Below are 12,888 nucleotides of genomic sequence, written 5' to 3' on the forward strand. Positions count from 1 at the left end.
CTTGTAGAGTACGAGGTTAACATCCGATTTCACCACTTTAAAGATACTTAACCGGGGTTTGCTGTGTTCTTCCTTTAGTCATGACAATCGCCTCAGTAGTTTTTGTGTAAATCCTGCTGAGAAAAACACAGGAAACACAGAAATGAAGACACAACCTCCTCGGTGGAGGTAAAGAAGACACACACTCACGGATGTACAGGAGGAGGCCTGGTTTATTTGAGTACAGACTGTGTCTCTAATCACACACCATCAATCTCTTGAGCTTGCAGCGTCACACAACATTCCACAGACACCGTCACTCTTTTGTTAATGTAACAAAAAACAGCGGACAATCATTGATTCGTGATTTCAGCAAAACACACTACAGTTCAATTATTGCACATCTCATCTACAATGGAGAAAAAAGCATTAGATCTATACAGCGACTTGTGTAGCAATGTGAAATGAGCTCAGGGGTTAAGTGCAAAGCACGACATCAGGTGCTAATAGGGAACAGGAATGCTCTGAATCTCCCAAACTAAGGAGGTCTGCTCTGAAAGAAAGTCTGAGGCGGAATCTCCCATGAGCCACTGGGAGTTTTTTGCCTTCATCCATATCAAAGGCTTTTTGAATTTTCTCCCATTGTTTCATGTCTCGGATCTCTTTCCAGAGCCAGATCTTGTCTTGCATGGTTCTCTTCACGTCAGGTAGCTTGTGATAAGCTGTGGTGCAGTCGGCTTTATCTCGCTGAGAGCACCCCCCCCCCCCCCCCCCCACGCCTGTGAAAGCACACCACAGTGAGACATATGGAAAGTCTCCGCACACACTCGGCCAGTTATTAAGATAGAGCCACGAAAAATCCATTTAAGCGAAGGAACATCTTTTGAAGTCAGCAAATCCCTTAAATCTCACTGTCCTGCTGAGCTGCAGAATCAGAGCATTTGGACGTTTGGAAACCTCAACAGTTAACGCCTATCACACACACACACACGCACACACAAAGACACACACACACAGACACACATTGTTGGGGTTTTACTTTAGTGGGCACATCTGCTAGTATTCAGTGGTTTGTTGAGGTTTGCAGGTGAACCGTGTAAATGAACATTTTAATGACATTTACAATCCTACACACTGTTTCACTGGCAGCAGTGTCGGACCTGTCCACAACAGCACACGCGCTTATCTCCTGCTATCCTAGTACAGTGGTTTGTTTACGGCAAGAATTATAACAAGAATAAACAGTATCTTGGTAAAAAATAAACCCCCAAAAAGAAAAAAACACAGAATAAGTGTATGGATGACGTTTCTTGGCCTCAGGTGGGCTTCAGCAAGTGAGTACACCACCTAATGTTTAAAAAAAGCTGTTACCAAGCATTTATCTTTTCGACAATCAGCTGATTCGTGAAGAAAATCACTCTATTAGAGAGAAGGATGTCGTCCCAACGTCCCTGGAGGCTCAGAGCAGGCATATCAGACTCTTCCCCTCCTCGATCTCCTCCTGGACCTTATCGCTGGAGGTGGCGACCTCAGCCTGCGCGGACAGAACAGAGCACAGGAAGGTCGCCAGTGTTCCTCCTATCGCCGCGTAGAACGCCCAGCCGAGCGAGCACAGAGCCGGCCTGAAGGGCGAGGCATCAGGGCCACAGTAGCCGATGACCTTCTCTGAACCCCAGCCGGCAGGGTACAGCATGAGGCCCACCATCAGCAGCAGGCCTGGAGGGGAGGGGAGAGGAGGACACGAAGGGGGTTTAGTCACGTTCGGGTAAACACTGCGACTGAAAGTACAAACAGATCATGGTGCAGCCGGTGGTGACTCAGCTCTGGTGAATATTTCGTTTTTTCAGGCAACAAGCGTTTTATTTTGTGATGAGAGGAGCTTGAGGCCCGGTTTGAACGGCCCCTTCAGTGATGTCACATAATGACCGATGACCCAGTCCAGCCCAACCCACCTGTGGGAGCTTATTGTTGAGAGAAACATGCAGAGAGACGCCCCAATTAGGGAACATGTAATGGAACGCCCGTCGACGTTGCCAACTTGTAAACTCAGATCCTTCACCTCGTAAAACCTGCACGAAAATTCCCTCGAGGCTATGTGGCAAAACAAAAACAAAAAAAAAGCCATGTGCCTGCAGAGACGTGTAAGCACGATAGACCATATGCCAACGTAGATACAACACTGTTGAAACGAGACTCGACAACATATGAGATTTAGTTTAAGTTCCTGAGTTTGTCAGTCGCAGAACATGCAGTTTAGAGGATGCTAATAAAAAAGAACATGCATTTAATTTTGTTTATTTTCAGAGGGAATTGTTGCATATCTATCTATATATATATATATATAGATAGATATAAAAATGTTGTACCTTGTTTGCTCGTAAAGCTAAGGTTGGTTATCCTGGACAGTTTGGTGAAAAGCAGGCAACGACTGGTACAATCCACCTCCTCCCATTGGCCCCCTCGTCAAAGCTACGCCCCCAAAACCCTTGACCGTTGACTACCTGACAACTTTTACTGTTGACAGTTGCGCCACCAAATCATTTCATTCAGAGTTAAGTGCTGATACCGAATAACACTGACAACCTTTGAAACATCTCTCTTTCTCTCTTTTCCATCAAAGTTTCCTCTCTGTCTGCACAGCTCAATTAGGGCAAAATGCCATACAAACTCAAATGATAGACATTACAACTTGCGTGGCATCGATTTCACAGTTTGTGTAGAAGATCTCACCTGCGATAGCCTGCAGCAGCCCACAGATGTTGAATATGCTCTTCTTCAGGATGCTCTGGAAACACAAGCTGAAGATGGAGAGACAGGCCACGCAGCCCAGCACCAACGTCCCAGCGGCCAGAAACAACATGGCCGCCTTCCAGAAGCCACTGGCCACTTCCCCGAACGTCCAGGCGTACGGCCCACAGCTCACCCCCACTCCCCGCGCCCCGACCTGCAGGCAGCGGCTGTAGAGGCCGAGCGACGGCCGGTACTCCCCGGGATCCACCCCCGCACCACTCACACCGGAGTCCGAGCGGGGGAATCCCAGCAGCCAATCAGGACTCATGAAGGCGATGAGCTCAGCAAAGGCCACCACAATGCTGAGCAGTGTCCAGAGCATGGAGCGGCACGTTACAATGACATGGCACATGACGCTTGCCCCTCTTGGAACGGTAACAACCAGTGAATGAAAAAAAGAAAAGTTTAAAGTCTGTTAAAGCTCCTCAGAAGTGACGGAAATTCCTTTTCTTCCACGGAGAGAGGTCCAGTAGGTTCCCTGTTCAGATCCAGATGGGCTGCTGATCTTATCCTCTCCCAGCAGATGTTTTCTCTCCTCCAGCGATTCTTTCTTCCTCGCTGTGTCCCTCTCCCTCTGAGACGTGAGGCTCAGCCCTGGTCATCCCAAACAGCTACAACGCACCGAAGCAGCTCCCCTCAGCCATGGCTTCATCTGAAGAGGAGACCTGTAGAGACACATGATGAGGGTCAGAGACACAAAGAGACTCTTCACATAAGAACTGTGAGTAACTACTGTGCATGATGGGGGGGGGGGGCACTCTCATTTCCCATCAGCTATGAATCATCCAGCCCCCTTGGGTTTGGTGGACACCCCTCTGAACGGCCACTTTTCCAACTATAACAAACTCATCCTCCACCAAGATTCTTCCCACAAAGTGCTACTTCAAATTCACTAATAGCTGTGAGTGTGCCATGAGCCACACTTCCAGATGTCTGTTGTTCCAACAGTCCCAGTGACTCACACACACACACGCACACACACACGTACACACGACTGCTGGAGATGCCAAAGTTTATACTGTCGTCATTTTCCTGGTGATTACTAGGTCTTTGTGCGTTTGATTTTATCTGTAAAATGACAGGAGCCGTGTGTGTTTTGCTGCTGAGCAGCTGTCAACACAGATCAGCGCAGAGCTCTGTTACAGCACGCCACATTTGACAGTAACGCACAGCCCTGCATGCCAGATCCTGACGGCTGTGGCAAGCACACACACGACATGGGGCAGAGCGGCGTCATCCAGTTCACCATTTCACTGGTGAGATAACAGTCTGAATACGGGAGATAAATGAAGGGGAGTGGTTACTGGTTTTACTGGGACAATCTTTCTTGCTGTTTTTGACGCTGCACTAAAAAATGTCAAATAGCCTTTGTTCGTTATTCAACAGAATTCAAAACTTGATTACAAATTCGTAACAGATGACACATTCAGAGCTCCCCCCAATCAAGTGTGTGTGTGTGTCAGTGTTCAAGTGTGTTGTGTTCGAGGAAAGTGTGTATACGTCCCAATCAAAGTGAGAGGGATACTGTTGCTATGTTATGATTTAGTTGCAGGGACATTTTTGGCCTGGACACAGCCGCGAGGGACGAGGTGTCTCAGGACGTCAGCTCTTTCCAGCTCCTCTCTGATGGTCTCTAGCTGTGCAGATAGTGTTGGTTTCATTTGCCCAGGTTTCAATATATTGATTATAACCTTAGCAATTCAGCGGCAAATAAAATATCTGTAACAGCTGAATGAATATGAATACCGGAGACAAGCCTTATATATATTTAATTTTTTTTTTTTTAAATCCAATGCGTGTCCTGATTCTTAAGAACTAGGTTCTACTTTCTACTGATACTTATTAAAGCAAGTTTGTTTTTTCATCAAGATTATACAATAACGACTCAATGGATCACTACGGAACTTAGTGAAAGGATGAAGTATGGGTAAAGGAAGAGATGATTCAATTTTGGTGTATATTCAGATCACGTGTTTGGTTCCAGTAACGTTGTTCATCCTATTTAACATTGCATTTATTATTATTTGTTTCCTTTTAACTGAAAAAAATGCATATTTATTGAACTGGTGTGTGTATTTTGAGGCAGCTTGTTTGAATTGAAGGGGACTGTTGGGCCTTGAGGAGGACAAAGTTGTGTAAGTGCCCGTTTTAGAAAGACAAACAGCAGTCAAATTATTTGAATATAACTCTTAACTTTTCTTATTCCCCCACCTTTGTTCTCAGGTGTGAGCAGGTATCTCAACATCTGATGTTAGCGAGAATTTTTTTTTGTTTGTTGTATTTTGGGTGAAGCAACTTTCTCCGTTTTAAGTAAGTTTTTATCACTTCACTTTATCACTTCAATTAAAAAGGAGGCGTATTACTACAAAAGCAATACAACTGATAAGTGTGGGCTGTTCTATTAAATCATCAACCCAATTCTTGGTGTATGTGTCACTTCGGTGGTGATGAAAAGTTCACTCTTGTTGCCCTGAGGGGAATGAGTGTGGTATTAGGTTGCACATAACCTCACGGCCAGGAAGGTAGATCATCCCGCCACATCTGTAAGGAATGAACACTGATGCTTTACATAGTCAGATATGATCTGGAGTCAGTTCAAGGCAAAAAAAAAAGCTTCAGACATTTCCCAGGCGACAAAACAAGTATTATCTCATTCAGCTAAAAGAGGACGACTGATTCCTCCGACGTTGGGGTCGACTGGAAACCAGCAGAACTGGGTCATGATAATAAAGTCGAGAGGCGTGACAGCATCTGAGGAGCAGGTATGGGATTTGCAACTCTTGGAATGCGGGTGTGATTTAGTTCAGCGGGATCCTGGATGTCCTTCAGGTCACGGTTGTGTTTTCATTCTGTTCTGTTGCAGGTTTTTTCCCCTCTGGTATAGAGAGATGTGCCTGTTTGTGCACAGCTTTGCTTTGTCTCCAGTTTGACAGCGATGTCTATCTGGAACCTCCACGCTCCTCTCATTCCCTCCACTGCAGAATTTCAGGGGCACACGCATGACGGACATTTTGCTTTCGTCTCGTTCTACATTTTTTGCATCCTAATTAGAGATTACACAAACCCTCAGCCACAACACACAGTCTGCATATAATGACCCACCTCGATGACACACTGAGAGAGGTGTCTTTCAGCAGATCTGAGTGGAGTCACAGCATAAAGGAGCTGCAGCATTATGACTATTTATTATCAGCCAAAAACAAGAAGGAAATGGCCGCAACGAACAGGAAGCGGTTTCTGTCTAACAGCTTCGGAGGCACAGTCAAGCAACAAGAGGACGATCTCCCAAGATGTCTTAATTCAATGTAAACCTTCATCCGTCACTCAGGTTTACACACAATGCATCAAATCAATGTTTGCAGAAACATGTTGTCATCTGAGAATCTACGTCCAGTGGTTTTAGTTGTTTGGAGAAGGCAGAGAACAAAATAATCAGGTGCTTGAAGTGTGTTTATGTGTTTGGAGACAGTTTGGGGAGTTTCCCTTTTCTATTATAGTCCTTGAGTTTGTTCCCGACCATGGCCGTACTTATTGTTATCACAGTCTCCATTCTGCAAAGGGCTGCACTCGCTAAGCCGGATTCGTGTTTTAGCATTATGTAAAGCTCCCATGACAAAAGGGTTTTTAGAAATGTAGGTTTTTAAATGGGTGTGCAACCTGAATCAATCGTCTTTTGAGCTTGAACACATCATGTCTGCACCATAGACAGCCACCCAGGCTACAGTTCGAGTCTCTCTGTGCTGGAGTATTTTTTAGTGGAGTCTTGTGCTCGCAGCTGATTATAGTTCGTCCCGGCCCGGGCACCGTGCTGCTGTCTGTTAAGACTACAATGCCCACAAATTAGCAGCTCTGCCTCTTGAAACGACAGGGATGGAGCCTAAACATGCAGCCGGCAGGCACCATGTGTGATCTGCCCCCTGCACTTACAGGAAATCTGCTCACTTATACCTCATCGTGGTTCTCTGTAGTCTCACTGAAAGGCTGCACTCGGAGAGAGATGGAAACTGGAGGAGGCTTCAGAGGGGGAAAGAGAATTAGTAGAGTACTCAGAGGAAGTATCTAGTAGAGAAAGAATTTTCTTGACCAAAAATGTTGAAGGTTGGGTTGTTGAGTTGTTCCTGAAACACTTATTTTTGGGTCCCGATAACTATAAATGAATAAAGTCGTCTTTATTGGTAAAAATATTCTGAGGGGGCCATAATAATTCCCATTCCCTCTGGCCATGGATATCAACGTTTAGATAAATCGTTTGGTGACGTAATGCATTTGATCATCATATGTTTCACTAATCAAGAGGTCATTTGTATGTGTGTGTGGTTGCATGCATGAATGTCCTGCCTGTGTGTGTGTGTGTGTGTTGAAGTGTCATTGAGCGGGCATAAAGGTCACTACATCCTGAAACTGATGAATTCTTTCCGCTTGTTTGCTGGTTGTTCTGGGAATGTGCTTGAACAGCATTTTCCTGGCAGGGTCAAGATTTTCTCTTTGTTCGTGTGAGAGCTGAGCGAAGAGTATTTCACACTTCACGGCACCTCAGACGCTCCGGGTTCTGACTTATTCATGAACCGCCGATCAGGAGGCCGTGGGTGAGAGGATCCCGGCCTCCCAGTTGCTTTTGATAGATACGCATCTTCAGATCTTTGTTACCGCAGCTCTCCGTGCGCCTGTGGATTCCCCCGTCTTAGATATGTATCGTCACCAAAACTGACAGATCCTGGAGTCATGTGCTTCTTTCGTGCGACGCTGGGTTTGACGGATGATATTGTTGATTCGCCACAGGATGAAAGCTGATCAGCGGTAATGTGGTTCTAATCGGGACCTGCTCGTTCCCACACTGCTCTGCCGTCTTGACAGAAACTTGCCACGCGGGATGTACGCACGTATTGACGGCCTGAAGCCAACTTACATAGTTTTCCAATCCTTAAATCTTTGAGCCAACGTGAACAACCTCCGCTGCTATAAGACAAACTTATAACAAAAGCTAAAACACAGGCCGTGAACAAACGATGAAAATGTTGGCTGTGAAAACCTGCTGGTCAAGCAGCCTGTGATAATGTCAATAAGGTTTTCATCTAAGGCTACATCCACACTTCTAAGATTTCATTTGAAAACAGACCAGCTCTGCTTTAGATACATTTTTTGAGTTCTTGAGCTGCTAAAATGAAGATGTTTGGAAACCCTGACGCAGACCATCTCTCTGTGATTGGGTCCTATCCGTCATGACGTAGCTTTCGTTGATTCCCTATCACATGAAACCCTTCCAGAAGAGATTAGCCTTGGATACCAGGGTAGAGCCCAACATGGATAATCAATTACAAGCATTTCTGACCCCAACGTCTTTGCCAACAGCTGTTGTGCAGTTCAATTCTACATTTTACAACGATACAAGTGCTTACATGCTTGGGAGAGATGCTATTATATCAAGCAATCTGTCACAATTCCCATGTCCCGAGGCTGTTTCAGCCCAACATTGCCCGTGCATGCCTTCCTTCATGTGCTCCGTCAGTTGGCCGTTAGTTGGAGTAGAGCGCTGAGTAGTAAATCTGGAATAATTGGTCTGAGTTATCAGCAACAGTGCTGGTAGCATGCCAAGGTGCTGAGGTAATGAGCGCTGGCCATTGTAGCCTGGTCTACAGGAGGACAGTGAATGAGGACTGAGGGTGGGTGGTGGACAGATCTGAAGCACAGTTGACCCAGATCTGTTCTACGAAGGGGAGGTTAGGAGTTAAGAGTTTCCAAGAAAAAATTCCATTCATGGACATGATGCTGGCAATGCTCTGGTTTCTTTATAATAGGTGTGAGCTAGTCCCAGTTCAGAAAAGGGGTATTTGAGCTGATGGATCACCCACACAGATCAGATGACCCCCTCCCAGCTGATGTGGGCTGGGAGACTCCATTAGCCCACAGATCCTGAACCAGAAACCTCAAACCAAGGCAATCTGTTCCCCAAGCTGCTGCGCCTGGCCTGGTCTGGTCTGGTCATGCATCTGAACCAGCTGGAAGGAAGACCATCAAACCAAAACCACAGAAGAGGCACCATTTCAAGGGCTAGAGAGCCAGTTCCTAGTATGAATCCAGTCAGAGTTGGGCAGGACCTAATGTATCCCTCCCTCCTAAAAGAATGCAAGCAGCTGAGCTCTAGGTGAAGTGAGAGAAAATTAAGCAATGTAGCTTTTATACTGAACGTACACCACTGGCACAATCGATTTCCCAATCGATCTCTTGTAAACTCTGCAGGAGTCTTCAGTGGTTCATCGAGGATGAGTCAGGACACGGCAGAGGAGATGATGTAAGAGCAGCAGGCAAGCTATAACATCAGCCCAGGCAGAGACACCCATGCCCTGCAGGGTCGACTCAGACATCTTCATCACAGCTCATTTATTTGCACCCAGCAGGCAGATTTGAGAAGGTGTGAAAACTAAACCACATTAACCATCAGAGGCTGAGAAACGGCAACGCCTCCCCCCCACCCCCCCCAAAAAATGCACAACACACTAAAGAGTTATACGTTATGGCTCCCGGTGATTGTCCCACCTCCACCTGTAGGGAGGCAAAGATCCACCTGTTTTCTCAACATGATAGAAGCAGAGACAAAGCAGCGATACAGTGAAACGAGTGCCAAACACTGAGAACAAGCACAAGTATGAGTTCAGTTTCTCTGGTTTACGTAAAGCTGTTCTCGTCCCTGATATTATTACGAAACAACCTTCACCTTCACCAACTTTTCTTTTTGGTAAACATCACCATGTAAGTCACTGCTCTCTCGCTCTCCGTAAACAGTGAAGGAAAGAACTGCAAAGAGGAGGAAACGTTTCCCATGGCCGAGCATTCGCCACACTTAATCACACTCATAGCTGCAGCCAGTGAGTGATGGCCGCCTTGAAACGCATGTTTAGGGCTCCAGGGTTAGTTTGGATTCATTTTACAGACCCAGATTAAACACGAGCAAACTAGCCGTGCTCTAAAACGCCATTAAAATGTTATTCCCCAAATGTGCATGAAGAGTGGAGACATGGCAGCGGTCCTAGCTTTCAAACACAAGCGGGGGGCCTGAGGTTTCGGTGACAATAAGAGGCCCCCCCCACCCACAACACGTAAAACAACAAGTCGACAGTTAAAAGCCCCTCCGACGGCTTGCTGAAACAATACTGACTACTTTACTGACGCACAAACAAAAAGACAAATACACACTCATAAAGTGTGGAAGGTGCCAGCCTGGGCTCACTCATCCAGGGTGTAATTGCATAAAAAACGCATGACTTCCCCTGAGGAAAGTATAAGCCAGGCTCATTTGTGTGTGTGTGTGTGTGTGTGAGAGAGTGTGAGTGTGAGTGTGAGTGTGTGTGCCAAAGAAGGCTGAATAAAATCATCCCTCTTCATCTTGTGCGACTCAACTCAACAAAGGCTGCACAAAGACATGCCGACACCGGGCCCCCTCCCTCACTGTTGGGGCTCTCAGACCTGCCACCGTTGGCCCAGAATGCACTTCTTCTCTCTCTCTCTCTCAAAGGCAGGCCGCTGTGGCCCCCTAACCTATTCAATGTGTGCAGCACCCCCACCGGCCCCTCACTCCCCACACTGACTTTGTTGTGGCCCCACGGTTTCTGACGCACAAAGCCCCTCAGTGACCCTCACATTTCACCCACACAATGACAGGCACGACATGGCCTCCCACCCTCCTCACTTCTTCTGCTCTCACTTTTTGTTCCTGAAAAAGATGATGGACGCACACTCAAACTTTTTACTTAGTTTCTTCATAGGAACGTGTAGTTGCGTTTATTTCACCTTATATATTACATTTGCTTTAAGTATTGGTAAGTCTTATACTCATTTCCAAAAATCTCATAAGCACAAGAGGCACAAAACTATGAAGATGATTGATTTGATTTTAATTGTTGATCAATTCAGTTGATGGATGGATTTCCCGACTCTACCTTTGAAAACTATAAACGCCCAATCTCAAAATGTGAATCAAGAAAGTTAAGAAAAGTTTGCCATGGTTCGATCCACCCACGAAAACAATTTTAAAAAATAACTCTCATGGCACCACAGAGAGATCTCAGTTTCAGCCTGGGGACTTAAAAAGGAGAGCCTGCCCTGAATTACAAACTGGGCGCACGGAATACATCTGGATTGAAACATATGGAACACAGCCATTTGGGTTGAGAACTCATCTCCAAACATCTGGTAGGCAACAATGTACACATGGAAAGGAGCATTAGTGGAATAACTCCATCGCTGAACACAACCATAGCATCACCATCTCCGTGGTTCTGTATATTACTGGCTATCTCCTTGAATGATTGGTTGTTTTCACCACGAGGCACAACTTGTTTCTGTCCCCGTGGAGAAAACATCTCCTCTCCCAGCACCATCCCATCGCTTGGTCCAACGACATGTGACGTGTTTGCACTTGTCTTTACGCAGATTGTCAAAGCTCGTTCTGAGAAAAGAAGGCAGGCGAGGGAGAACACACTGAAGCGTGACTACACCATAAAGTTGATTAGTGATAAACGTTCTGGAGGGCACCTCTTTGTTCAGGCTGATGGGGAAAAGAAAAGAGCAGGGGAGGGGGGGGGGTTCCCTCCTCCAACTCATTGTTGTGCTGTAGTTTGTCCTTGAACTCAGTTTGAATAAACACTGGGCATGTTCCTGATTTTGTTTAGCTTACGATGTAGCACCACTTCCCCTCTCTCGGGGTGTGTGTGTGTGTGTGTGTGTGTGTGTGTGTGTGTGTGTGTGTGTTAGTGTCAGGCAGGGAGCTCCATGGGTGGCTCTCACACACAGATGGACCTCCTCCCTGCTCTTCAAGGACACGGGGTTGTGGTGGGGAAAGAGGAAAGAGGTGCGGAGCAAACGCTGGACACGTGAGGAAGAAACTCTGAGAAACAAAAACCAAGTGCTGGTTAAAGAGGCGCTTCTAGAGGAGGACGTTCCTCGGGCGCGGACCCCTGGGAGTCTACGGCACACTGCTGGGGGTCCAGGACAAGTTTTCACATTCATCTATTCAAAAAATCACGAGTTGACATATAGTAAAAATACTTTGAATAACTTTTAAATATCTGTCTAGGAGATTTATCCCGTGTTATTGTTTCACACAACTGAGTAGAAGCGAAAAAGAGAGGCTGTGTCATATCACTCTGAGTAGGGGGGTCCCCGGCATATGCTCTATGTTGCAGCTGAGAGGAAAGAGCCTCCGCTGTAACAGACACGGTGCTGTGATGTCAAACTGCTGCCAGATGTTGCCAGCTGCAAATACAGACGCAAATGTGTCTTCTCCCAACCCTCAGTGTTTAAATACCATCGCCAGCCAGAGAGAAAGACGTCAGCTGACACTTAGAAGAGAGAATCAACCCAAGATCTGCAGTTTGTGACTCGTTCAGTCAGCGAGAGCTCACATCTGCAGCCACAAAGAGAGCTGCACGAGAACCAGAGTCTCGAACAGCTTCTACAAGTTCCCTCCTCGTCTCCTCTGCTACTCACGTTCAGTCGGGGGGAGCAGGTTCGTGCAGGAGCGAGGGAAGAGGAATCTGCTCCTTTGGTTTTGAAACGCTGCGTCTCTTCCCGGGGGTGAGTCCTGCTCTCTCTCCTACCGCTCAGTCAGTGAGGCTGCTTCCTCTCTGCAGGACGGGACACACACACACACACACACACACACACTCACACACACAAAAGCCATCCCACTCGCTAACTGACGTCGTCCTTTCTCCTCTCCTCCCCACGCCCTCCTCCCTCCCCCTTTCCCCTCCCCCACCCATCAGAGAGAGAGACAGAAGTAAAGTTGCAGAGATGATTTGAAAGATGATGATGATGATGATGATGATGATGATGATGATGATGATGATGATGATGATGGTGGTGAGGAGGAGGAGGCGGAGGAGTTGTTCCTGGTTTCGGTGCAATGTTTTCTTTCTCTGTGAAATACATGTCTGAGTAATATCCATTTTCCTGGGTAAGGGTTAGTATTAATATTATTTTTTTATTATTATTTAGGATCCGCCCCGAAACTAAATCAATGAATCCTCTCATGTGTCTTAGGGATAAGTTAGTCTGGTACATTTATTTTTAAAGTAAACTTCACAGCACGAACCAGGTGCTGTACTATAAATACAAAAGAGA

General features: G+C 46.3%; 1 protein-coding gene across 1 annotated transcript; it reads right to left on the reverse strand.

Moving 5' to 3' along the window:
* Nucleotides 1-194: 194 nt before the first annotated feature.
* On the reverse strand, nucleotides 195-12,403 carry LOC133940339 (LHFPL tetraspan subfamily member 2a protein-like). Its single transcript, XM_062381635.1, has 3 exons — nucleotides 12,253-12,403; nucleotides 2,710-3,434; nucleotides 195-1,695 (listed from the first exon to the last, which is right to left on the reverse strand). The coding sequence occupies exons 2-3, from the start codon at nucleotides 3,119-3,121 to the stop codon at nucleotides 1,439-1,441; spliced, it is 669 nt and encodes a 222-aa protein (XP_062237619.1). The 5' UTR covers nucleotides 3,122-3,434; nucleotides 12,253-12,403; the 3' UTR covers nucleotides 195-1,438.
* Between the last annotated feature and the right edge of the window lie 485 nt (nucleotides 12,404-12,888).

This window comes from Platichthys flesus, chromosome 3, assembly GCF_949316205.1.
Source record: "Platichthys flesus chromosome 3, fPlaFle2.1, whole genome shotgun sequence".
Taxonomy (NCBI): Eukaryota; Metazoa; Chordata; class Actinopteri; order Pleuronectiformes; family Pleuronectidae; genus Platichthys; species Platichthys flesus.

Coding starts and splice junctions, on each gene's coding strand:
- LOC133940339 (XM_062381635.1), bottom strand. CDS start 3,121: ATGTGCCATGTCATTGTAACGTGCCGCTCCATGCTCTGGACACTGCTC. Junction 1,696..2,709: donor GCTGCTGCAGGCTATCGCAG/GTGAGATCTTCT, acceptor CCTCCCCTCCAG/GCCTGCTGCTGATGGTGGGC.